At 42.1% G+C, this 27,636-nt stretch overlaps 1 protein-coding gene across 26 annotated transcripts in view; it reads left to right on the top strand.

Annotated features, from left to right (window-relative positions):
* The window catches only part of LOC311261541 (serine/threonine-protein kinase BRSK2-like), a 175,647-nt gene extending 148,019 nt beyond the window's left edge, over window positions 1-27,628 (top strand). For 11 of the 26 annotated variants that reach the window (XM_084360256.1, XM_084360281.1, XM_084360258.1 and 8 more), the window contains 8 exons: window positions 3,242-3,301; window positions 8,667-8,727; window positions 13,207-13,864; window positions 14,402-14,450; window positions 14,936-15,059; window positions 15,629-15,809; window positions 17,444-17,536; window positions 24,204-25,534. In XM_084360256.1, coding sequence (XP_084216382.1) covers window positions 3,242-3,301; window positions 8,667-8,727; window positions 13,207-13,864; window positions 14,402-14,450; window positions 14,936-15,059; window positions 15,629-15,809; window positions 17,444-17,536; window positions 24,204-24,427 — 1,450 coding nt within the window. In that variant the 3' untranslated portion in view covers window positions 24,428-25,534. Of the gene's footprint in view, window positions 1-3,241; window positions 3,302-8,666; window positions 8,728-13,206; window positions 13,865-14,401; window positions 14,451-14,935; window positions 15,060-15,628; window positions 15,810-17,443; window positions 17,537-17,877; window positions 18,952-24,203 lie in introns of those variants that run through there. The other 15 variants (XM_084360266.1, XM_084360269.1, XM_084360268.1 and 12 more) reach the window with 7 other exon arrangements.
* The last annotated feature ends 8 nt before the right edge of the window (window positions 27,629-27,636 follow it).

The raw sequence follows: 27,636 nt of genomic DNA on the forward strand, positions 1-27,636 counted from the left end.
AAACTGATTTTTAAAAAGATATTATTTACACCTTCCATGCACAGTTGAGTTTGTGTACCTACTTCAGTTGGGTTGCGCACTTTTAATTTTGCAGCTACAGTGAAGATTTCATCTTAAAAAAGGTTTTAAATAACATCTTTTACAATCAGCAACTTTCCATCAGCCTGGGGCAGCCGACTATGACTGAATTTCATTTTGGGGTTTTGGTTCTAGTCCAGTGACTCAAACTAATTTACTGTGGTCCTTTACAGTTGATGAGTCATTTTCATTGTCCAGTCAGCTGTTTGTGCCAGTTTATCTCCCATCAAGTCTGTCATCCTAAATATTAAATAGTCTGTTAGTCATGATGAGCCATCTGAGCGTTCTTTGATGAGCAAGACACCATTTTTTTATACCAGTGTCTTCTTGAACCAGTGCAAATAACTGTTGTTAAAAAACAGCGAGTGTTACTGTTTGTGAGTAAATGAGTGTTTTCTCATCTGTCACTGCTCTGGTTAGGGTTCAGTTTGGTTCGGGTGTCTGAGGCATCTTCTGTTAGACGGTCGGTTGGTCCTGTAAACTGTGAAACCATTGTCTACTATTTGTTCAAGATGGGACTTAAATGGCCATCATCAGTGTCGAAGTACATGCATCCATCCAACATCCTCCCTGATACATTTAGCAGAACTACAACAACATCACATTCAGTCTTTATTTACTCGACCAGAAGAGGCCGTTTGTCGGGAAAACACGAACATGTAGGAATACTTTGAAAGGTTTGGACGTCCGAGGATCAACGTGTAGAGATCCGTTCTTTTTGTGTCGTGATGAAGGTTCAAGATTACTTTATTTGTCCTGAGGGAAATTTGTCTTGGACATAAAGGCTGCCACGTAAATATACACACACGTCAAAACAACCAACCAACAATTAAAGCTGACATGATGATGATGATGATGATGATGGAAACCCTGTTGGTTTTAATAGCTTGATGATAACGTATTAACGTCTGTCTGAGAGGTTTTAAAACTTAAAAATATGCTCTCTGTTTTTAAAACGCTCAGCTGTGATGTAAAGTAAACACGAAGCGCTCCTGTGTTCACCAGCTGAGGGACTTCAGGCTGTTGGTGGTTGAGGTGTTTCTGGCTCTATGAATATTATTATGTGGGCAAAATAAAAACATTTCCATTATGTGTAAATATCTGAAGCCACGACTGAAACGCAGGCTTCAGTCTTCTGTCTGCAGTATTATACAGCTCTTTTTTCATTGAGCGTCTTTATTGAGTAACAGCGGGAGATTTGTGAAGTTTTTCAGAAGAAGTTTTTCAAAGTGCTTTGACAGACAGTGAAAACAAAAGGATGAAAGTACGGCAGCAAACAATGTGAAATAAGAAATTGATCATAAAGTAATGACGTAAGGCGATGCAGTAAACACTAAATAAAAGATCAAGATTAAATATTAAAACATGCAAATGTAAAAAGGACGACGTCACTTTAGATAAAAGCAAGTCGATAAAGGTTTTAACATCTTTATCATAAAGTGCTTTGTTTTTTAATCTGCGTTCATATGGTCAATAAGTACAATATTTATGAAAACCAGACAGTTTATGTGTAGCGTAGCGAGCAGATGATCCGCTGTGAAGACCCCCAACAGGGAGCAGCCGAAAGACGAGGAAGAAGACGAAAATCTGTCCAGAAAATATATATATTTACTTCCACCTCCTCCAGGAGCTGCTTTGATCCCACATTCAGCAAAATGATGACAGTTTGAAGTCGATGTGCAGGACTGACTCATGAAAGGAGAGCTGATTCAGAAGAGATTATTTAGTTTAATTTTCATTAAATGTTCACATTTATCCTAAAATTTAACCTAATTGACCCACAGGACCTTCCCAATTAGGCTTAATGTATTTAGAAATGAATAAATTCACTTAACTGTCATATAAAGGTCAACAGTCCAAGAGCAGAGCAATAAATCTGCTCTGACAACCTTCATAATCTTCATCATTTACAGCTTTCAGAGTGAGAGGGAGCCATTTCACATCAATTTAATTGAAGGGTTACAAGCAGAGCGAGAGGAGCTCAGATCCACATGAAAGTCAGACTTTAATGTGGACCGGAGGCTCCGACGGCACAAACAGTTTGTGTGTTCGTACATTTCCTCCCTTTTCAGTGAGAGTAAACGACCAACACAGAGAGAGACTGAGGATTCAGCTCGATGTGTTCGACCGGCAGAGACGTGAAGGTTAATAAGATGGAAACGTTATGTCTTCAGCGTTCAGCTGTGTTGCTGTTGGAAGTGATGTGTTTTGACTTAATACACATAAAGTTAAGATGTCGGCAGGTTTGATCGTAGACGGGCAGGAACATCATCACGTGATGTTTACAGGAGGAGACAAACTGAACATCCTCAGACGTTTTCACAAAGAAATCCTCGACGATAGACTGAGGACAAATCGATTTATATACAGATTCATTCATTCTTCAGTCACGAGTTACAGCTGATCAGCACTGAATAATCTGAATTTGCTTGCTGAAGTTATTAGATTCATTATGTGGAGTGAAAGACAGAAATGTACTTGACTACAGCATTTGTGTAAATTGTCTTTGGTTACAATCCGTCACTGGTTGTTCTTGACTTTGTGACGCTGATGTTGGTTCCAGTTATCGGTTATCAGTCTGCTGATCTAATAATGATTATTGGTATCGGCCTTGAAAAAACATATCGCTCGACTCGACTGAAGACTTCATCAGATCTTTTCACAAACACGACCGAAGCATTAGGTTTTATTTTCCAGCTCTGACAGAATGTTTGCAGATTCATTAAGCACGCCTCACCTGATTTCTGGTTGTCACAGAGCCTGCTCAGCTGCTCGTCTGTTATTACATTTCTGAAGGTCTCTGCTGCCTGATGGATGATTCAGAGATAATACATTTGAACATTACACCGTGTAAACAAGTTCCAGGAGATGGAAACAGAAATCGCTTCTCTACAGCGAGGGAGTGTTGAATGTCCCGCTGACTGGAGCATGAACCATGAATGTTTCTCCTCCTGGTTTTTTTGTTCCTGATTTATCAATCTGTGCATGAGTTTTTGTGTTGCTCTGTGTTTCATGGTGATTTGATTTCATTTTATTTTACAGTGCTGAATTTGTCATAAGTTTTATTTGTTTGCTTTTTGAGTACTGCATGCTGTTTGTTAGGATTCCCCTTATGTGACTGCCTTTCTGTCTGTCTCTTTATTTCTGTCTGCCCCCTTTTTAGCAAATCTGTTTTCAGTAAAAGTTTGGATATCACAAACGCTAACTGCAGCAAGGAAGAAAGGTATTGGCCGGCTCCGTCCGTCGTGTTTCCTCAGTTTGTCTGTAGTGTCACTTCCATGTTAGTGTTTGACCATCCATCTGTTCACTTTCCTTTTTTATTAACACTCGGTGCATGTTCAAGTCCTTTAAATGTCTTGAAGTGTCCCTCACTTTTAAATGTAGCACGTTGTTTAAGTGTAAGTAACCTGTTCACATGTTTATTGTAGAAAAATTTATTTTACATTTCAACTTTCTAACAAAAACAAAACGAATCATTTGGTTATTGCACCACAAGAAATCCAGAAAAACACAGAAAATCTCGCTGCTGTCAATTATTTTAACTTGGTTCGATGCAAAAAAACAACAAAAACTCGTGTCTCGATCCTGAAATGATGCAAAATCCTTGAATTAGTGTGATTGAAACAGTTTGATTTGTGTTAGAAACAGGTTGAAATTGTGTTGTGAGTTTAGAAGTTATCACAGAAAAATAATCTTACTACTTTTATCAGTTTATAGAGCACATTCATATTTCATTTAGGTAATCCAGTGCTGATACTTGACTGACTGAAGTGGCCTGAAATGCTGCCAGTTTAGCTGACACTTAATTTGCGCCTCTCTCCAAACTGTGTTAGCTCATTACTGCTCAGTTGCAGGTCGCTGCTTGTCCCACGATGACCCCGTCAGTGTGAAGACTCTGTAAATCACCTGTGTGGTCGTGTAGTGGATATTTGTTTTTAGTTGGGAGACACCAGAGAGAGAGAAGAGAATAATGATGACCTTAAAACTGCTCGTCAGTGTTTTTATACTAACAAAGGATATAAAATGTCTCCTCACAGAATCTACTGACCTCCTCAGACATGTAAAGACTAACTGGGGATAAAAGTGGAACAGTTGTCAGCTAAAAAGATTTTTCCTCTAGAGTTGGTGTTTTAACTTGTTGTTTAGTATAAAAAATCAGTTAAAGATCCATTGTGTAGGATTTCGGTGGTTCTTTTGGCAGAAATGGAAAATGATATTCATGATTATGTTTGCATTGGTGAATAATGAAACTAAGAATCACTGTGTTTTTGTTACCTGAGAATGAGCCTTTTATATCTACAGAGGGAGCAGGTCCTCTTCAGAAGAGTCTGCCATGTTTCTACATGTTCACTCTCCCAACTCCTCAAATACAGCAGCTTGGTCAGTGGCCTTAAGAGTCAGACTATGGTGTGTTACCAGTTTTGCACCTGAAGTGCTCCGTGGTCCCGTAATAATACGTAATATGAAACATCTGGTTAGACTTAAAGATGTACATGACAACAAACAGGTGACATATTACGACATTTCACATTTGGACTGTTAATAACATTGTCAAATAGTTGAGCTTTGGTTCGGTTTAGGCACAAAAACGACACGGTCAAGTTTTTCAGGTTTAGGCAGCAAAACTACTTGGTTAGGTTTAAGATCACGCTTTGGGTTGAAATAACTACATTCAGTCACATGATATCTTGTGTAATTTACAGTTAACTTGCTCGGGAAACGACACATAAAAGCAGATACATTTTGACACTTGACACACGGGACACAAACCTTGGTCTTCGGAGGGAAAGTGTGACCATCCAACCGCCCCAAGCGCCTCCTAAAACTGACTTTTCTCGCTCTTCATACTAACTGCACTAGACAGGCGCCTTAAGAAGTGACACTTTGAAACGTACAGCCACTGACCAGGCAGCAGTGGTTGACACACACTCTGGCTCTAGAGTGGGACTTTCACGATTTTTGGCCTCGTCATGGTGAGGGTGAGGTGTTGGTTCAGTTGGTTGCAATCTGCAACCTTACAGCTAGATGTCACTGAAACCTCTATACTGGACCTGTAAAAAAAAAAGAAGAAAAAAGTGAGATCCGCACAGATGAGGTGTCAGAAACATTACTCTTTATTACTCCTAAAATATCTGAATCTGTGTGCATTCAGCCAGTTTAGTCGATCACAACACGTGTCTGGTTTGTTCTGAGGTTGGTGACTATTTGATCGGATTTTAAGGGGATATTTTTGCCTTTATTGAACAGTGACTGTGAAGAAGCAGACAGGAAACAGGGAAATGACAGTGTGACATGCAGCAAAGGTCACTGCACTCTGCAGGTCACTTTTACCAGATAATTAAAACACAGCCTTGTTGCCCAACAATGCTTCGAGTATCAGCATTAGATTAGATCCCACCAGTGTTATTGGGAACACACATGATCAAGATAAATTAAACCCAGTAAAACAGAAACGCTGGTACTGAACTCTGACTGTATCCGTGCTGTGAGAGAAGCAGAAGAATATTTTCCTCTCTGTGAAATTGGAAAAATAGCACAGTCTCCTCTTTGACGTTCCTCCCTCAGCCCTCGGGGGTGAAGAGAATTTTTAGGTCAACTTTTCTGTTTCCTTTGCTCGCTCCCCGTCTCTCTTTCCACCCATCTCCACTCCTCACTGTCTGTGTGTGTGTGTGTGTGTCTGTGTGTGTTTATCTGTGTGTGTGTGTGTGTGTGTGTGTGTGTGTTTATATTTGTTCCAGTCTGTTATTCCAGTGAAGCGTGGGGACGGGTCATTTCCATCATGCGTGCAGTCTCCAGCCTCCCCATGTGGTTGACCTTGCACCAGGGAAACGCAGTTTGTTGACGTGTTCGCAGTCCTGATGGAGATTAGCATAAATTAATTGCCAGGAATGCAGATGGAGCACAAACAGGAGATGGAAATAAGGCTCTCACTCCCACTGAATAGTCCTTTATCTCGCTCATCATCTAATTGGGGAGATCCATAAAACGTTCTCCTCTCTAGCACGCAGCAGCAGCGATGAACCATGAATTAATTTCCAGATTTCAAAGACTAGCCGGCACCGGCTTCCTGATTGTGGACTGGATGGGTGTCACAGTTAATGAGTTGCATGTTAACAGAAGCTCCTCTGTGAAGTGTCTGACAGTGTGGAGAGTCTCCTCAGCGTCATTAATGGAGCAGCGTCGTGTGCTGGCAGCCGTCAACATGTCCCCAATATTAGTTAACAGAGTAGATGCAGGTTGTGTGAGCCTGATCAGCACAAACACAACAGATCATCATGTAAAGAGGAATTATACCAGCAGGCAGTGATACAGTGATAAGGCTCTGATTTTTAAATGTTTAACATGTTGCCTGGTGATATTTTACATGTTTAGTCTTAAATATTCGTCTCTTAAATCTACTGCTTAATGTCGGCAAGAAGCTGATTGATGACGTTTAGAAAAAAGGAGGCAAAGACACACAACCCTCTCAAAGAAACGCAAATTACACGTTTACAACACGATGGGTTATTGTGACGAACGACAGAGAGACAAAGAAAAGAGGCAACGATATAAAAAATTAAACTAGAAAGAACAAAATTGCCGCCATTAGCACGCAACATTTTCATGTTTGTAAAGTCGTCTCATGCGATGATGACACAACTGTGAAAGTGCATTTAGTGCAAGTGATGTCATCCCTCCATTTTGTGTGTGTGTGTGCGTTTGCGTGCGTCTTCAAGCATATTTAATTATGATTTACTGTTTTCATTTTTCACTTCCAACAAAGCCAAATTGTTCTACGGGCAATTAAATCCCCAAGTCTTCAAAGACATCGGCAGGCCTGTGTGGGCTTTGGTAAAAGAGAGAGAGAGAAAGTGTGTGTGTGTGTGTGTGTGTGTGTGTGTGTGTGTGTGTGTGTGTGTGTGTGTGTGTGTGTGTGTGTGTGTGTGTGTGTGTGTGTGTGTGTGTGTGTGTGTGTGTGTGATCAAGAAGGGAGAGGGGAGAGATGCCATTTGAGCAAAAGAGAGAAAGAGAAGGAGGGAGATATGAAAAGTTAATGATTCGTAAATGAAAAATGGAAAAGCTCATGAAGAGAAGAAAAGAGAATTGATGCTAATGAATTTTGCAGTGTGTGTGTGTGTGTGTGTGTGTGTGTGTGTGTGTGTGTGTGTGTGTGGTATAATGCTGACATTTCTGAACTATTTATAGATCCTGACTTTAACCCAGGATGTTGCTCATGTGTGAGTGTTTGGTAAATGTTAACGGGAGTCTCTCCTTGTTGTCTGGCAGATTCTCCTAATAAGCTCTGACTCTTGAACACACACGAGTGAATGTCGTGTCCAAGCTGTGGGCTTAAAAACATCACCACAGGCTCTGTTCACACTTCAAACCTTCTGTGGTCAGCGTCACTCTGTTGGTCCAACATTTTCAGCTGAGACTCACTTTTAAAACCGAGCAGGAGCCGCAGATTAAACTGATGATTCTCTGTGATGAATTATTACAACCAGAAGCACACAACACATTGTCATTTCATAAATTGTTAATATAAAAAAAATCAATAGTAGCTGCTTTAACTATCAACCAAAAATACTGTTTTCTGGAAAAATTGTGAGAGAGGAAATAAAATATGAATATAGAATATATGAATATATTGAAATATTTTAGCACCTTAGTTTAAAAAGATGTTAATGAGGTTCAGTTCATCCAAACATTCACTGTTTGGTTTGTAACCAACGTGTTCTCACTGCAAACTCGTCAACTACGACTTGCAGGGTCCAGCTGCAGCCTCGCAGACTCTACAGACCCTTCACAAACCACACCCCATCAAAAACACGCCCGCTGGTTCAGGATCTCTACGGTGGCTGAGAAAGACAACAACCCACTGCAGATCAAAAATAAAAAATGCAAACAAAAGGTGGCTTAGGAAACAGAATAATTTGGAACTGTTAAGCAGAAATAATGAGGAGAAACTATGAATTGTGTTCACCTAGATGCTAGAAATAGATAAATAATAACGACCACGTCATGTTTGAAGTGTTGAGCCACTGACCAAAGCTGCTGTAACTGACCCATGGGGAGTGAGAGTGGGCCGGTGCATTGATTTTTTTTCTGCGACATGAGGCTGCAGGAGGTCAATATTAATGTGTCCCAAATTAGAGACAAACTATACAAACATCTGTTAATTTCTGTTCACAGTGGACGAACACACAACAGGACGGTTTCACCAAATGAATGTATAGAGCGTTGTGAAGTCAGTGGTGCAGTGAGTGTATTCAGGACTAAAGGAGAGGAACAGAGGAACCGTGAGGGACGTTCTGCTGAAGGACAAAGTGATAAGAGTGAGAACTGCAGGCAGCAGAGAAAAATAAGTTTTCTCTGTGTGTGTCCTCGTTTGAGACTTTCTTCTCTCTCTCAGATCAAATCACCTTCAATCTGCTCAAAGTTCAGTCCTGATTTCTAAATCAACTACACAAAGAAGTTTGGGGATTTTGCGTGTACCTGTTATGTGTGTGTTGTTGTGTGGTGTACTTGACCCAGTGTATTATGCAGTTTTTTGTGTGTGTGTTTGTGTATGTGTGTGTATTGATCTGACTCCGTGTGTGTTTGTGTAGATCGCGGTCGATCAGCGGAGCGTCCTCCGGTCTGTCCACCAGTCCTCTCAGCAGTCCCAGGGTAAGTCTCTGTCCTTCCCATGAACTCATTGGTTTCCCACAATGCACCTCAGTGGCTGGCCGCTGCTGATACGTTGTGACGCTCACACACTGATATCCACACCATCACCTCGGCCTCTCATCAGACGCTCATACACACCACTGTGGACTTCATTGTAGGCCTGTGATTCACAGCTCAGCCAGAATGAGATTATAGAACAACAAACTGAGTAACAAGTCATGGAAGCTGCAAGAAGTGTCAGCAAGTTGATGAGCACAGATTTATATCAAAATGTAGATTAATCTATATTTTAGTCTGTTGTAAGCAAACCCCATATTATCAAAACGGGAAAATGGGAAAGAAAAAGCAACTAAATATCCATTAAAAGCATTAAAAGTCATACTTACGGACTTACTTTAACTTCCAGACTCTCACAGTTTGAGTAATGGCTTTTAAGCTTTACCTGTGTTGCCTCTTCCAAGTGGAAGTTAGGTATCAATCTAATGCAGTCATCCAGCAATAAATCCTCATCAAAGTTATTATGTTCAGACTTCGATGAAACTGTTGTAGAGAGGCGTTGTGGCCGAATGTCGTTATGGTCGTTTTGGAGGATATAGTTTGTTAATTTATGGTCCTGGGGCCGTAATACTTCCCAAGTCTCAAATCCTAGACTCTTCACAAACTCTCTTCTTTTAACTTGATGAAAGTAGCATAGAAACTAACACTGATGTCAGCCTGTTAGAGAGGCTAACATACACGCTAGCCTGTTGGAGACGCTAATACCAATGTAAACTTGTTGGAGAAGCTAACACTGATGTTAGCCTGTTAGCTTTAATTTGACAGACCATCCTCTCCTTTACTGACTCAATTAATGCTTCAACTCATTGGAGGTTAAACTGAACACTCTTTTGTCTCGTACTGTGGCAGTGAAGTGAGGCAGTGGCTGTCATGTATGCAGGCAGGGAAAAGGACTTTTCTTGTGTTTCAAACTCAAAATGAGACAAGTAGTGAAAGGTGTTATTAATTTTTTGTCCACCACTCTTATATCAATGAGAGCAGACCGATTAAACAGGCAACTGACTGTATTATCATAGCTTTTAAAATTAATATATAATATAGACAGTAGAGAGAGGGAGTTAAATACAGGTTAAGACCCTCTCACTTTTGTTTGTACTGTGTTATTATTCGTGTCGGGTGGTACAGGCTGAATGTTCGGGGCTGTCCAGAGGAAACTGACATGACGGCAGCGACAGTGTGGAAACTCACACAGCTCATGTAACTCCTGACACCACCCACAGCCTAATGTATAATTATGAAAAACATATCAAAGGGTGACTTTTCTTTTGATTTCTGTGTGATGACATAAGAGATTTCCGCAGCGAGGGGCTTCATCACCACGACTTGTTACATCAGACTCATTCGACACCAACTCTACATTAGAATATAAATGAGAACTAGAAGCCACTGTTCATTCTCTCATCAAGGTCGTCGTTTGACCTCGAGGTGAGCGTAGGCTGCACTGTAAGTCACAGAGCTTTAGATGAAGTGGGACCGGATCCATCGGAGACCAAACACCAAACTCCACATGAGATCCGGTGATTTAATGATCATCCAGAACGGATTCTCATGCAGCTGCAGATTAGTTGACTCAAATCCATCATGACAAAAAGTGCTGCCGCAGTGACAAAGCAGAAAGGTTAACTGTGCAAATCAGCCTGCAGCCGCCGCCTGCAGCCTGTTTTAGTGAAGCCAGGTATTTTTTAAGCTAACCCTCAGCAAGGACACAGGCTGCGTATCATCAAACATTCGCTCTCTTGCAAAGCCACGCAGACATTTTTGCTTTATAATGAATGTCATTGCTTTATTCCTCAAGGCACATTCTCCTTATCTGTTCATTTGTTTAATTATGAGGTGTTTCAAAAGTAATGAATAAAAGTCATCAGGTCTCATGCAAGAACGTTTTCTAAACTTGTCTCTAAACCTTTTCTTGTGAGGTTCGCTTGTCAACTGTTACAAGTCATATTCATCAAACTTGATCTTAATTGCACAAACTCACTCTTTTTAACTTGACGAATGTGGCATGTTCATGAGTGTGTGATATTTGATTATTGGCATAACTAACTCCCTAAAATAGGGTTGGACCGCTTTTTAGACTCGTATTGAGTTTATTAGAGGTGCTCTTTAGATAGGCATACATGTAGACATACAAATCTCCAAGTTACTCTCATTTATACTGTTAAAATGTCTTTATTGCAACAGCATGATCATGTTAGACCTTCAAAACAAACTTCAACGTGTTTTGGCATCAAGCATTTTTCAGGAAGTCGCAGAGCCTGGAGTTGAAATGCATCAGAGTTTGTTTTTAAGTGTTTAAAAAGAGAGTGCCTTGGACTTTTCTTTTCATGTTAATGCCCTCACACACTCGAGGCTTCTGGTTCAATCTGTGGGCAGTTTTTTATTTACAAAAATCTCTCTCATTCAAGAGTAAGAAGAAAAACTGGAGCTTGAGGTCCCGCTGTTGATCAACAGATGAAAGCATAACAAGTTCAGCAGAGTCAGCAGTTAAAGGATCTGAAAATTAAGAAAAATATCTCTACAGCGGCCAATGTTAATGAAACATGAAGTTAGACGTCAGAAAACAGATTAAGTGCTGTTCAACAGAGGATGTTCACCTGGATATTGACCTACATAAAGACCCAGAGTAGAAACTACTAAATACTTAATAGTAAAATAAAACAATAAGTTGTCGAGCCTCTCAGTAAAATGGCAAACCATGACGATGCATGTCACAGTAAAAGATAAACTTAACTCTATATTTACACAAGACAGTCGGTCCAAAGTCCTTGGCAGATAACAAAACCAAAGGAAAGAGGAGATATGAACATAATATTCATTTATCATATTTATTTCTATTTTACTTTGCAAAGTAAAATCCATATTCTGTTGGAGGGCAGCCATTTTGTGCTAGTAGGGGTCAAATCGGGGGAAGTTTTGGTAAATAGTTGGCACCTTAAAGGTGCAAAAGGTAAAAACTGGCCATCCGTCAGATTCCCACTAAAAAAAGGGGAGTGCAGCATATCACCAGAATAGCCACTAACTGCTGCTAACTAGCTGCCTTTAGCTAGTTAGCTCAGTTAGCCGTACAGCCAACCGTTTGGACTAGGAGCTGGGGGATCAGGGGAGTGTGGTTCATACATGGCTAGCACATTAGCGTCATAATGTCAACACTGCTTTTTATTCACATGCTGTTGGTTACTTTTGAATAGTTTTAACTAAAATTCTTACATATTGTTCTTTTAACTAAACTAAAAAAGCCAAAATGTTACACGTTGTATCTTCTGGTAGACGAATGCTGACTGTACCGTGACCATTTGTCGGTTTAGTTTGTACCAAATGGACGAATGTAAATAGTTGGTAGGTGCCATTAGGAAAACAATCTGTTTGTACGAGAGGTTCTTGCATGAGGTCCGTTATGTTAAAGAAATCAGAATGAGCCCCACACTGACACACACCTTCCCCGTCAACCGAGACAAGAGTGAGTTTCACCTCATGTGAAGTGTTCACACATGCCTTCTGATGCTGTTATGAGAAGAGACTGACAGCTGACCTCAGGTCTGCTCTGCTGAGTCTTCACACTGTCTGATCAGTGATCTGCTCATTCATCCCACAGCATTGTGCATCAGCACTGTGCATGACCTCTGGCTGCTTTCCCAGGTGGAGGGTGAAGCTAAACCTGTTAGCTTTCAAGCTGGGTCACTTGCTGGTAATGAGGGATGCACCGAGGTATCAGACAATAATCATCAATGGAAATTTTAATTTAACGAGAATCCGAACGATGTGTAGCTGATTATTCTGTGAAAAGTTAAAATCATGATAAATAAAATCTATTGATAAATTCAGTACTGGAGGGTTTTGCTGCTGTACACAAAATTGTTCTGATCTAAACTACAATAATCACATTTGTCTGAAAATATTTATAGAAAATAGATTTGACATTTATAATTTGCATAAATGAGTCATTAAAATACTCACAGTGACGCACAACACAGTGCATGCACCACTTTGGTTTCTCTAATTAATAAGAGTGGTTCATGAAAAATATAATAAAAATTGTGATTTAAAAATGAAGAAACGTTTCACACAGGTGAGTGTGAAACCTGTTGAGGCAGAACTGATCTGACTGAAGCTTTTGGTCCGGCGGGTTTGATCTCGGTGCATCCCTGCTGTTAATGCGTCATGAATGCTCCACTGCTGCCTCCTGATTGGCTAATCACTGTGCTAATCGCATGTTCTTTTTTTCTTTCTTTCTTGCACTCTCACCACTTGCTGCCTGCTCCACCTCTCAACCCATCTGCCACGCTCCTTTTTTATTTCCTGGTGTGCTTTTTTTTTTTTTTTTTAAATGGGAATGAACCTTTATTGGGCCGCGGTGCTCCTCTGGCCTCGCTCTCTCATTGGCTGCCTCTGCTGTCATGTGTAACGGTGCATGACCAATCGCAGCCCCACCGGCGGTTTTTCATCCCGCCCCAGTCCCCAGACCTGTGTCAGTCCCCCAACTGCAGCCCCACCCACTCCCCCGAGGTCCGCCTTAACGGGGTGGGGCCGCGCACGCCCAACTCCTACCATCCAAAGATGGGGTCTCCCCTCATGCACCCCCGCACGCAGACCCTCCCCGCCAAGCCTAAAGTGTCTGAGAAGCCCCTGCAGACCACCAGGTCCAACCCTCTTCCCAACACAGCCCAGACCCCCACCACCCCCAAATCTGAGCCCTCCACGCCCTGCCAGTCTCTGGCTCCCTGCATCCCCAACAGCCCGCGGGTGAGACGTCACCCACCTCTCACCGTCCCCCCGAAGCTCTCCATCCCCCTCTCCCCTGTGCCTCCTATGTCGCCCCGCCGTCGCCACCACCTCCACCCTGACCACAACGGCAAATCTGTCCCCATCACGCAGGTTACCCCCCACCCCTCCCCCAGAGGGAGCCCTCTCCCCACCCCTAAAGGCACCCCGGTGCACACGCCCAAGGACAGCCCGACCGGTACGCCCAGCCCGACGCCGCCGCCCAGCCCCTCCATTGGGGGCATGCCCTGGAGGACACGCCTCAACTCCATCAAGAACAGCTTCCTGGGCTCGCCACGCTTCCACCGCAGGAAAATGCAAGGTGGGGAGGGGGAGGGGCGGGAGGCGGGGAGAGTGGGCGGGAGTTTATGATTTATTTAGATCAGGTCTTTAGGATATTATCTCACTCTTATTGATTCAGCAGAGAGTGTTTATGCAGCAGTCCTGTAGCTCAGGGGAACAAATCGTCTCTGTGTTCCTAATGGAAGTATTTAACGGTTCACCTGCTGCAGCCTCATCATGACAAACAGCCGCCTCCGGCCGTGTCACACTCAAGATAACTATCTCATTACAGGAAGTGGAAAATTCACCATTTTTTATGGTTTAGTTTAGGCGGTTTTCCTGTAGTTGCTGTAATAGAGCCACAGAGTCCCTCCAGACAAACTGAACAGAGACCAGATAATCTCATTTACAGACAGATTATATTTTTATAATCTGAAATAACGCTCAGTGGAAAAACAGAAGCATCCTTATGAGCACGTGAAGACAGCAGGAAGTCGATGTTGATCTGAGGTTTATGTAAGAAATATCTAAGAAGTCACAAATCACAGACGTAACTCTGTGACCTTCATTTCCACAGTTCCCACCCAGGAAGACATGTCCAGTCTAACTCCAGACTCTTCTCCAGAGTGAGTAATGTAGGAGGTGCAAAATGTTGTTTCTTGTTTCCGTGACTGTCCAGTTTCTCCCTCGGGTCAGTAAAATATTTCTGATTGTCCACATATAATCCAGAAACACACATATTTAAAAAGTAATCTTGTGTATTATAGTTTGCAGTACTGTTACATTCTAGCAGGCTGAGTGGTTGTAGCAGATGTGTTTTCATTGTTGGCTTAGCAAGTTAAAGATTTTGTTGAGTCTTGTACGTTCATTATCCTAAATGTTTCCAACAATGTTTAAACCAGAGAAATCCACAAGTTAACTCGAGGTAATGAGTCCAAATTTGAGCCAACTCTCTAAATGTGTTAAAGTACAAACTGAGGTTCCCGTTCTGAGTAACCAGTAAGATTTTGATCACGTATATTTTTAATGTCAGACATGTACTGGTGTAAACAAATCCATTGATCCAGTGTTTTGAATCCAGTCGTGATCTCGGTACGTCTCGTCCCTGCAGACTGGCTAAGAAGTCGTGGTTCGGTAACTTCATCAACCTGGAGAAGGAGGAGCAGATCTTCATTGTGATCAGAGACAAACCTCTCAGCTCAATAAAGGCAGACATCGTCCACGCCTTCCTCTCCGTGAGTCTCCTCTTTGCTCCCAACATCCATCCATCGTCTGTTCTCTTTTTCCTGATGAATCAACATGATAACACCGTTCCTAAAACTACATGACAGATTCAGCGCACCACCTACAGGCAAACCAGACCTTCACTGGAAGCCTGTTTGGATTCAGGCATGAGAACGAGCTGAGAAAACATTTTGGTTTGGGTAAAAATAAGCGCATTATTTATGTAACCTCAGTTACCCTAACCCGCCGCAGTACAAGGGAAAAGTATTTAGAACTATTCCTTTAAATTATAAGAGAGTATGTTCTGTAACTTGTGTGTAGGTGTGTGTTCAGTCAGTTTGTGTGTTTTCATGCGGACAGCAGCATCATGTGCAGCCGGCTGCTGTCTGTTCATGTCTCGTTGTCAGCGTTGAGCCCGACGCTGACGCTGCACAACACTGTGATGTGTTCAGATGTAAAACATCCACCACACCGTCTCCGTCTGCTCCTGTCTCTTCCTCTCACTTCCATGCTGCCATCTTTACTGGTGCAGAAGTTGTTTGTCTGTGTTTCTGCTGACTCAGAGTCTGCTTCCCCTCAGATCCCCAGTCTGAGCCACAGCGTCATCTCTCAGACCAGCTTCAGGGCGGAGTACAAGTCCACAGCCGGTCCGACGGTTTTCCAGAAGCCGGTGAAGTTCCAGGTGGACATCACCTACACCGAGAGCAGCAGCGCCACCAAGGACAACGGCATCTACTCCGTCACCTTCACCCTGCTCTCAGGTGAACAGAACACACAGTACTTACAGTCCAACACACGTTTGAGCACAGACCAGTGAGTATTGATCTGTTGATCTGCAGGTCAAAAGGAAAAAGTCTGGTGAAGTTTGGTGAAAAGGTTGAAGATGTCTTTTAAACAAAAACGCCAAACATTTCCTGTTTTTATGGCTTTTTGTCTGTTTTATTAATAACTTCTGGCTTTGGACTGTTGTGTGTTGAAATGTCACTTTGGGCTGTTGAAGACTAACGTGAATTCACATAAAATACACTTAATACTCAAACCCGACAAAAACAAAATAAAACTTGTCTCGTTTGTCTTTCCAACTGTGGTTTGATCAAAACAAAGCCTTGATACACCATGTAAGATGTGAAAAGGTCAGCAGCAGAGAATCAGCGGGGAAAACAGTGTGTAGCAACAGAATATTTCACATCTGCTGCGGTGAGTTGAGGGTTTATTTCAACCAAACTAGAGTTGGTGATTGTTGAACAGTAGAAGACTTTTTCTCTCAGATTTATTTAGTTTCCGTTGTGTTCGACGGTGATAAAGTTACTGTTTCTGTGAATGGAGAGCAACACAGCAGCTGTTTCTGGTTAAACAAAAAGGATTTTACTCTTTAACAAAATGGCCGATTTCTGTAGGGCTCCTTTGGGAAATGTTGTCACACACTTAGAATAACAACCTCAGCCTGTAAGCTGCAGAAACAACCAGTTTTAGAGACGGTAAAAGTTGCCCTCAAGGATTACGTTGCAGCCGTTACAGCACATGTGCGGCTCCTGGCTGAGGTGACTGATTTAAAAAATGTTTGTACCTATCAGTCATTTACACTCGAACATATGTAAACGTAGGTTTAAGAACACACCTCTAAAGTTTGTTTTCTACATAATATTAAGTACCATGGTGAAGTGAAAGAGTGAGGCTTGAAATGCACCACAAAGTAAGCCCAGTTTTTTACTGTAAATCACCAAAACAGTGCTCAGTGGGAGACGGAGAAGTGTCACTACGGTGTCTGAATGGAAGGAAATCCCTGCAGCAAGTCCAGCTTCTGGTGGACGGATGTTGCATGTCGTGTTATCACGTATGGCCGCAGTGTTTGGGTGTCCACCTGCTTTTAGCCATGCAATGTGATGAGTTGGGAGTCTGTAAAAAACATGAATAAATGAACAGTATTCGGTGTAGATCACGAGTGAGTTGAAGCGCAGAAATGTCGAGGTTCCTGAATCCTCCCTGAACACGGCCGCATCATGAATGTTTCAATCTTTTCAAGCAGCAGAAAATGGGCTGAATCCACATCCGATCAGAGACGTGAAGACCGGAGTCAGTCAGTGTAACACGTCCAACACAATCTGAGTCCCATCAATGTAAACACAACGTTAAATAAGCTGTGTTAAAGTTCAACATCCAGCAGAAAACGTCTCAACTGACTGAGTCTCGTAATTTTATGCTCGGATGGATTTTATGAAAGTCTACAGTAATTGATGAAATTGATGCAGAGAGATTTATTGTGGTGAGCGTCCCTCAAGCTCATCATGATCATTAATTAAGGCTTGAAAATAGCCATGTTACATAACCTTTACCTGTAAACAGCTTTCAGTCACCTGTAATAAAACCTAATGAGGCTCCGTTTGTTCCTCATCAGGTCCCAGCCGACGTTTCAAGCGTGTGGTTGAGACCATCCAGGCCCAGCTGCTCAGCTCTAACGACCAGCCTGGCATCCAGCCACAGATATCTGGTAAGTGAAGTCCCTCGCCACCCGTCCCTGACCACGCCTACACCCTCCAAACCCTCCTCCTCCTCCACGTCCTCACAGCCTCCCTCCTTCCCTCCCGGCATCCTCACAGCACAGCCACACTTGCGGCCCACCTTGGCTCGGACCCGCTCGGCTCAGCTCAGCACACTGCTTTTAGCACACGGCATCTCCACGTGCATGCCCCTGCCACATACCATGGCGTGCACACACACCCACACACACACATACAGTACATGGTAAAATTAGTCAATGAGCTCTAGATGTGCATTTACAGGACTGATTACTCAGGAGCTGTACGTCAAACTGTAATTTATCCTCCGCAGACGGCCGCTCGGCTCTCACCCGGCGTCTGACTCAGCAGAAACACACACAGGCCAACAGTCGGATCAATCAGGAAAATGGATGTTTACAACTGAACACGTGTGATTAGCAGTTACATTTGTGCATTCAGCTCTTGTTATCCGAAGGAGGCAGAAAAGTGTCAACATTGCAGAACATATTCATACTTGAAGTGTGAAGTGAAACAAACACACAAATCTTTGAGGTCCTCTTGGATGTGATTGGATATTTTGGGCTGCCTATAGATGCAGTAGATGGACGGATTATAAAAATATGGAAGAAAAGAAAGTGACTGTTCTCCACTCGTCCTCCTTAGTTTTGTTTGTTAGTGTGACGCTGTAGTTCTCCTGTTGGTGTATCTGTGGTTATTTACTTGATAATGGTCCCCTCTGGTGGTGAAGTAGAGTAACTACAACCCATCCTCACATAGTGTCACATCACCTCAGCTCCCACATCACGAAGCCAGATCCAGATAGTTTGGATTTTTTTAATATTGATTAGCAGTGACCTCTGGTCTCCAGACAGACAGCGGCTCCAAAACAAAAGTAAAAGAGCAAAAACTTATAATCTCACCAAATAATTTCTGTCAAGTCTTATTCGCTTTAATAAAGTAAAGTGAGATCATTTTAACGAACTTGACGATTAGTTATGAATAATAACAATATCTGTTGACGCTGTTCTAGGGGTATAAACTGAGTTACATCCTTTATCCCTGAGGACAGACGGCAGGTAGTGATGGTATTTGCATTATATTCAGAGGTGTCCCTAATATTTTGTCCTCATGAGGACAGAAAATGTGAAACATCTCTTAATCTCATGGAGTCCAGTTCAACACCATCTTTGACCTCAATTATAAACTCAGAATTCAAAGTACACATTTTCAACAATGTCAAAAAAAGTTAATATTCCTTCATTCAATCAAACTTTATTAACAAGCACCTTTCAGACAAATCAAAGTGTTTACAAGTGACACAATGTAGGATATTAAAAAAATACACAAACCTGTGAATTGAATAAGACAGTGATAAAATATCAGTAGTTAAAATAATAACAGATACATTTAGATAACAAGCAGTAAAAATAATACAATTGACATTATACACAAAGATTTATTAGAACAGAAAATACTGTTAATAAATTGAAATAAATGATAAACAGTAAAAGCTTAGCAGTAAAAAGTTAAGGGAGGTTGTTCAAAAACAAAATTATGAAATGTACAACTCAATTTAACAATCAGTCATTTATAAAGAAAAGGTTAAAAATATAGAATTTAATGAAATGTATTTCAGACATCACATTAAAGATGTTAAGACATGACAGCGTCCCGTACGTTTTTATAGAGACACAGGTGTGATTTGAAACGCTGAGAGAAAAGAGACTTTCGATCATCTGAATTACAAAATAGTTTGGGATATAACTATTACTTAAGATTTCAAAATAAAATTACTTATATATTGTTTTATACTACATACTATCTGAAACGTGTAGTTTTCAAATATTGAATGAACAAAGAATCAAACTTTATGCACATATACAGTTTATTAATCTGTAAAACCGTGAAAATCCAGGTCGTTTCATTCATCTGAACTCAGCCTCAGCCCAACGCGACGCTTCACTGGGACCTAACTGAGACCGAACATCCAGCCTCTCCGCCTCGTTAGCCGCTGTTCACCTTTGTTTCGTGAGCCGCTGGTTATCTGGAAGATCTCCAAATACAAGAGTTACACTAAACTCCAAACTATCACCTCAGCACACTGAACCAGTAGGACCAGTCGACCCAGTCACTGCCACAGATGGGAACTGTTATCAGGCACTGTATGCACAATGAGTCACCCCCCACCGTGTAGATGTGCCAATAACCCACATCTATCAATCAATCAATCAGTCTATCGATCTATCTATCTCTCATCTATCTATCTATCTGGCCTGCCTCTCCATGCCACCTGCTTCTGTCATCCACAGCTTGACTCTGATGCCACTTGGATGGACTGAATGACTCGCATGCTGAATGAAATGCCAACCCAGAACCATGCACACACTGTTGGGCTGGCCGGCCTCTGGGCTCGGTACCGGCCAGGCTAATCACAAGCAGGGTCGCCAAACTCTTTGTGTGCCGATGGTTCTGGGCGAGCTGCCGTTCACACACAGCTGTGCGTTTGCCACTGAAAAGCTAAAGTGAAGCATGCTGTATATTACTGTGTGTTACTGTATGTCGCAGTGAGCGAGCAAACAAGCACAGCGTTTGTGGTTGTGTTTGCTGATCTCTTTGCCTCAGAAGCAGATGATCTGCATGTGTTTGATGAACTTTACTGAACACTTACAGCTCCACAGACATGTGAACCTGATGGTCTGTCTATGTGTGAGTGTTAGCTCATACTTGTGTGGATGCAGTAGCAGATGGATTTTAAAGGGTAATGTCTGTGCAGTGAATGTTCAGCTTACCAAAGTCTCCTGTCTGAATATCTTTTGGAAATTTCAGTGCTATTAACACACAAAATGCTGCCAAGTAGCAAAAAAAAGCTTCTGTATCTTTGTCCAACAGGCCGTCTCCTGGTCATGTGCCAGGTTTTGGTGATTAAAGTGATCAATACCATTAATGGATTCTGGACCAGAGCTAACAACCCAGACATTACAATTTATAATGTTCACAGATGAAGTAATGTTTTGAAGTTTATATATTTTGTTTTTTGGCCATTTTAATGCAGAAATGCTACATATTATATTTTTAAATGACAGTAATTGATGTTAAAGATATAATATGCAACATTTCTGCTACAAACCAGAGAAATCCACTGTCGCTATAACTTCCAGGAGAGTCAGAGAGGCTAAACATAACATGAAGAAAGCTTCAGAACATTACCTGAGCTCTCCTCCCGTCGGTAAACGGCTCCGGATCAGAGCAGAATCTGATGTGACTCCGGCTGTTCATTCCTCCAGGAGGTCCCGACCTGAGCAGCGGCGCTGGAGATCAAAGATTGTCAGACTTAGAATTGACTGAAACACAAGAGGAACTCCTCCAGCTGCAATTAATCACAAAAAAGAAACAGAATTGAATTCTGAAGCGAGATGGAAATGAGCTGAACATTCACCGTGTCTGGAGTTATTTATCCTTTAAACTGGTACCGAGGAGAAGTGAAGTGTTTTAGCCAGTGTGCAGCTGATGATGATGAAGCACTGGGCCTCAGTGGGTCGGTTGGTGTTTCTGACACTGTCCTCTGCTCTCAGATGGCTCTCAGCGCTCAGCCTCTTTGCCCAGTAAATCCTCCAAGCGTGGTAAGACCCAGAGCGACCGGGAGCTCCCGGCAACAAACACCTTAACTCTGGCTTTTAACACACACTGGCAACGTTGTGGAGGCCTGTCACCAACACACCCTGTGTGCACTAACACGTGTGAGAGAGAGAGTGTGAGCTGCAAAAATATAAGTTCAACTTAACAAGTCATTTAAATGTGAACCACATGTAGATCAACTGTTTTATTTAAAAATACGTTTTCTGAGGACATGAGCAGAACGACACTGAAGTCTAAACACGCTCGAGGCTGCAGTGGTTATTACAGCACAACTCCAGAACATCATCATACAAGTTAAAGTTAGCGCTAAAGAGAAGCTCTCGTCAAAAATAGGATCTTCTGGCGTGAATGTATTTAGTACATTTCATCAGTAAATTGATCCTGTGCTGAGAAGACTGACTCATAGAGGTGATCATCAACTGATCTTAACGGTGCTCCGAGATCAGACGACAGGACGCAGTTAGTCTCGAGCCCTGCAGCAAGCGGTCGGGTCACTCCAGGCCAACTCACCCAGAATCCAGAACTTTTCCCAGTTCATGTCTCAAAAAATCATGTTGAGCAAAATCCTGCAGCCGTTCTCCAAATACTTTTTAAGTTATGAATTTTTGAAGTTTGGCCCTCGGAGCAAAATTTCAGCTTTTTTGAGATTCTGTGGATGTTGACGACGAATTTCAACCCAGTCCAGTAAAAAAATAAACATTTGGTGAAGTTCAGATTACACAGAATCATTAAATGTTGAAATTTAGCTCCGAGGGCCAAACTTCAAAAATTCATAACTTAAAAAGTATTTGGAGTCCAGCAGGATTTTCAGTCTCATGAATTTAATAGAAGTTTCAGCGTGAATTATTTTGAGAAGATCCACAACATGAACTTCTCGTGAGTTGGTACAGAATGACCCTTTATAAAGACCACCGATCAAACTATTTAGAACCAATATCGGCCAATAACGATCAGTGGCTGATCAATCAAACCCTTTATCAATCGACTGGTTTGTTCTACAGAATTTATGAAAATGGTGAATAATTTCTTTCTCACTTTCCTAAAAACCGAAAGACCAAAATCATTTCACATGACAAAGACATGCAACACATTTTCACATTGGAAAGCCCAGAACTAAAAAATTGATTGTCAAGAATTCAGAAATTGATTGAAAACAGCAGGACAGTAATCAATATAGAAATACATGAATACAAATATAATTTAGTTGTTAGTTGTCCTGTTTTTATTCACGGAGGTGTTTAAGGCAGATTGACAGCAGATGAAATGACTCAATAAGATGGATATATTTCATTGTGTGAGTGTGTGTGTGTGTGTAGCTCTGAACTGACCTGAGTAACCCTTTGCATGGTGAAGCTTGACAGTGGGTTGTCCCTCGTCCTCATCATCAACTTTCCATATTTGAAATCACTGGAACAAAGAATCAGACACCAGAAATGCACATGTCACTGTTACAGAGGTCACATGGTAAGTTATCACAACAACCAATGAATCTTCATCAGCAACCAAACAAACAGGATGTTAATCACTGAGGGACGCTGTTGGGAGACTAACCTTGGCAATGACTGTGTATTAATGTGTGCACTGTGCTGTACTGTTGCACGTTTTGATTCACTCATGACTGTTTTAAACACTTAACAAAGAACCTTGTCTAACGGGTGGATGTTGGATGTTGGATGTTGTTGTGATGGATGTTGATATGATGGAGAGTTAACGGGCGCTTTGGAAGACGTTCACACAGAGAAACATTTGTGTAAAAACTGTGAGAGAAGAGAGCACGAAATGTGAACATATCTCTGCATTAAAGTATCAACCAATCATAAGCAGAAGAAACATACGAGGTTATTTTCATTTTTTGAACGTAGATGTGCTAAAAACGTAGGACTCTTACAGACGCACCGGGCCAAGGCCAAGCTAGGCAGCAGAACTACAGAGACCTGATGACCCAACAAAACGATCGAAGGAAATTATCTTCTTGCTCAATTTTCGTGAATTTCTTAAAGAGATAGTTGGGGTCTTCTGGTGTGAGGCTGTGTGAGGTATGAACATCAGCTCTCACCTGTGTGGAGAAGCAGAAGCAGAATTAGAAGAAGTATTTTAACCACCTAAAACATATATCCGTTTCAGTGAACGCTATGTTTTAAACATTTTTGGCGCTTTCCTTTGGCACTGCAGTCCCTCAACTGTACATCTGAATTCCTACGTACAAGTGGACTGTGAAAAAAGGCCGTCTGAAAGCAAAGCACCAAAAATGTTTAAAACATAGCGCTCACTAAAACAGATATATATATTTTTAAGGCTAACTTAGTTTTGGTGGCTAAAATACATCTTGCTGATGGGCGGACCAGAGCCGACGGTCATCTACTGCAGGTAACACACTGACCACAGATCAGTACCTCATACAACCCAACATCAAAAGACCCAAACTATCACTTTAAGTCAGTTTGAAGTGTTAAATCGTGACAAACAGCCACTGTAGTTCTGTACAGACTGAGCTGTCTGTTAGCGAGTGAAGCATGTACCCGTCGACCTTGTGCAACTGAGACTGATATACTTAGTACTGAGTATCATCTGAGTAAAATGTGCTAATTTCTGTACTCGTGATGATTAAAAATGTAATTATATTAAAAATCATTCTCAGTAAAAAGCTTGTTCGACACGTAGAGATCTGAGTCGTCTTCCAGCGCTCCCATTAGCTCTCCAGCCAGCAGAGGAAACTGAGACTCTGAAGCCAACACTGACCTCACTGATACTGACAGAAATACTAATATCTCTGCTGGAGATGAGACATTACTTCACTTTGCCGGCTCCTCGTGGTGCCAACTCTTCCTCCGGCCTCAACGACCCTGAAACCATTTCCCCTTTCCCCCCCGGCTGACGAGTCTCCTTTCCTCCGCCTCCACTCCTCCTCTCATCCCTCCATCACCTCCTCCTCCTCCTCTTCTTCTCCTCACGTTAACCTCATTGCTCATCTGTTGTTTGTTCTCTCTCTCTTTGTTTTTTCTTTTCTTCCCATCTGTGTAGGCAGCCCGTTGAGTAACTTCTTTGACGTAATTAAACAGCTTTTTTCAGACGAGAAGAACATCCAAGCGTCCCACTCCCCTGGCGCCCCCGCCACGCCTAGCTCCCCCGCCAAGCATGCCCCCAGCAGCAAGCCCAACCAGCCCCCGCCCAATGACTCTAAATGCCCCCCCGGCAAAGACAAAACAAAGATGGCCGCCAGCAACAGGACACAGGAACAACCTTAAGGAGCGGTAGCTGTGCATGACTAGACGAAAAGCAGTTATCAGGTCATTAAACAAGAGAACGACAGAGGAGAGCTGCTAACTTTACCCTTTAGTTAGGAGTGAGAACAAAAAAAAGAAATCTACTTTTTGCCTATAAATTTTGTACTGTATACTGGGAATGGCTATTCAGTTTAAAAGTTGATCAGTATTTTACAATAAGTAGCAAATGTAGCTTTGTTGTCCCTACCTTGTGTCCCTCTCTGTGTCCTCGGGGGTCTTTCGGTGGGTGTGTGTCCTCCTCACATGTGTGATGGCTTGACTTGTCTCTGCCACCAGGGATCATCCATAATAACTATTAACCTCGGCGGCTCTTGGAGACAGCGGCCCGCTCACGGCCCGCCACCACCACGAGAGTCCGAAACTGAAGAAAAGACAGAGGACCCCTCCCTGTCCCTCCCCCACTTCACTTCACCCCCTCCCCAGTCCTTTCAGTAGAGTCCACCTCTCCCCACCAGACCAAACAGACGCATCTCAGAAGAGTTGTAAAAAGAAAAAAAAGCCTTAAGACAGTGATGTTTGTCAATCTACACACACATCCCCTCCACTCTTTTCTCTTCTATTCCTCCCACATGTACATAAAAACACACATACTGTACGTAGTCCTCTACACAAACATGACTTCTTTGCGGGATGTAATGACGTTGCACACGCTGACAAACAGGAAGCAGGAGCGGTGGAGGACGGGCAGACGGACGAACGCTGGCTGGATTGTAATTCTTTTTAATGTCGTCTTTCTTTGTGAACGGCAGATTTCGGGAGCTCGCTCTGTGGCGTTTCTGTAAAACGGTTCGAGCAGTTCGAAGGCTGCCCATAAAAGTATGATAAGGGGGGAGGTGATATTACATAAATGAATGATCTATTCTGTTGTACAGATTAAATAATGTTCCGTATGTACAAAAAGTGTAGTCGTGACATTACGTTTTAGAGTTGTGTTGCCATATTTTGTTTTGTATTCCTGTGCAGGCCTGGTCACACCAGCATCCAAAAAAACGTTTTCCTGGAGAAATGAATTCATTCCAATGGAATCGCTGCAAGGAGTCGATTCACTCACAAGGCTGAAATAAATCTGTTTTTCATCAACTTTGGGACACACAAAGTTTTGTCGACGTGAAAGTGCTGAACTCTGAGGGAACGTAGAGCTGGAGAAATCAAAATGGAGGACGCTATCCTAGTTTGTTAGCTGCGTGTCATCATCTTGTAAGATACGGCCAAAATATCAGTTTAAAACATGAACTTATGTTCTCAAAACGAGTGACGAAACAACAGTGACTGATGCAAGATGTCTACTGAAGTTAGCATGCTAACCAAACTAGCCCCAGCTTGTCCCGTCTCGTACCTCGGAGGCCTGTGAGCCGGGTCCAAGGATGTTACGTTAAAACCTGGACTCAGTGTTTAGGCTATAAAATTACCCAGATCTTCTGATTTGTGCATCTCAGAGCGTTTCCACCGTCCGAGGCGGTTACTCGAATATAATTTTTTATAGAATTAGAATTAAAATTTATTTCATCTTGCTGCTCTTCTACACTTTCCAAATTTCAGTTCAAATTATGAGTCAAAGGAGTCGTTTCTCCACTGTTTCACAGCTGCTCTCTCCCAATGTGAGCGTCAGGGAAGAAGTAATTTTGGGCCCCAGTGCATCACGTGACAAAATAATTACACGGTTTCATAGCTGCGAATACCGACTTCAGATCCTGGTGCTGAGCCCACTGACCACGGTGACCACGTTATCTGAGGTTGCAGTGTGGGCAGACTCCTGTCAGCTAGTAGGGCCACTTAGCTCCACGGCTAACTGAGCTCCTTGCTAATGGCAGCTAGTTGCAACAGCTAAGTATGTAGAGCAGAGGTTAGCGGTTACGCTGCCCCCTATGGTTTTGGAGCTGCCCTCTGATTCTGGCCATGTCTTACAAATGACACCTTTAACGTCCTCTGCTGGAGTTTAAACTGGTTGTAGACAGAAATGAGAGTCGAGTGAACGAACACGTCTTTTGAATAAACTCTGAACCAACTGATAATGTTAGCATGTTATCTAACGTCACCAGCGACTCACTCAGTACGTTTGTAGACCGACACTATTTCACAGAGATGAACTCAGCCGTCCGTCTGCTGTGACCAGGCCGACCAATGAAACGTCTCCTTTTCCTTTTGCACTTTTGAGAAGTGACTCAGATTTGGATTCAGTTACATCACGTCAGCGCATTTTTAATTTTCATTATAATTTTTTACAATATTGAACTGCTGTGTATATTTTTGTACTTTATTGTGTATTGTCATTTTTTTTTGTTATTAATTTATTCTCCGTTATTTATATGAGAGATGTAGAGAATGTTTCTTAACGTCAAATTATTTAAGGATATTTTTGTCATGTTTAAGTTATTTGATCACCGAGAAATCTCAAACGTTTGTGAGCGTTTTGTTCCTTTTCCCGGCTTTTTTGACGAGAGAAACCTTGTAATATACGTTTGGGAAATGATTTACCGTAATTTAAGAATGTAGACGTAGCCTCTCTGAGAGGAACAAACCCTTTGTTGATAATTGTCGGCTCCCTCTTCCCTCCGTCTGTATGAAGACTCAGATCTCACCAAAACACTCATTCTGTAAATAAGCCAAGTTTACTGACAAGCTTATTTAAAAAACCAAGAGGATTCCTACTCTTAGCTTTGACCTCGTACGGTTGTTTGCATGTTCAGCATTCGTCTTTTCTTTGCATGTCGTCGTTGGAATTGTTCTCCCGTTCCCTTTTTCTCTCCACTTATTTATGTTTTTATGTTCTTTATGTGCTTTTGTTTTAATTTGCCTTCTGATTTCTTTTGTAAGCTTTTTCTTTCTTTTCGCCGTCCTCTTTCCCTCGCCCCTCTTTTTGATTACTGTGTCCACACAGTAACCGTGCAATGCATCCTCCTTACTCATTCTCTCAAAGAGGGACCTCTCTGGCGATCGGGTTGCTCACCAGCTCGGTGGGCGTTGGGTTATCAGAGAGAAAAATTAAAGCAATACCTTTCATTGTTCGCTTTCCTCTTTTTCTACTGGGGGAATCCAGAGCACACAGAATGGACTCGGAGCACGGAGCGCTACTACTGAGCAGGATAACCACTGGCAATGTATTCCCTTGTGATGTTACTGTGAACAACTTCAGTGCTAAAGGAAATAAATCTGTTGACTTTGGAGCTGTG

The sequence above is a fragment of the Pagrus pagrus genome (genome assembly GCF_965226575.1).
Source record: "Pagrus pagrus genome assembly, chromosome: 1".
Taxonomy (NCBI): Eukaryota; Metazoa; Chordata; class Actinopteri; order Spariformes; family Sparidae; genus Pagrus; species Pagrus pagrus.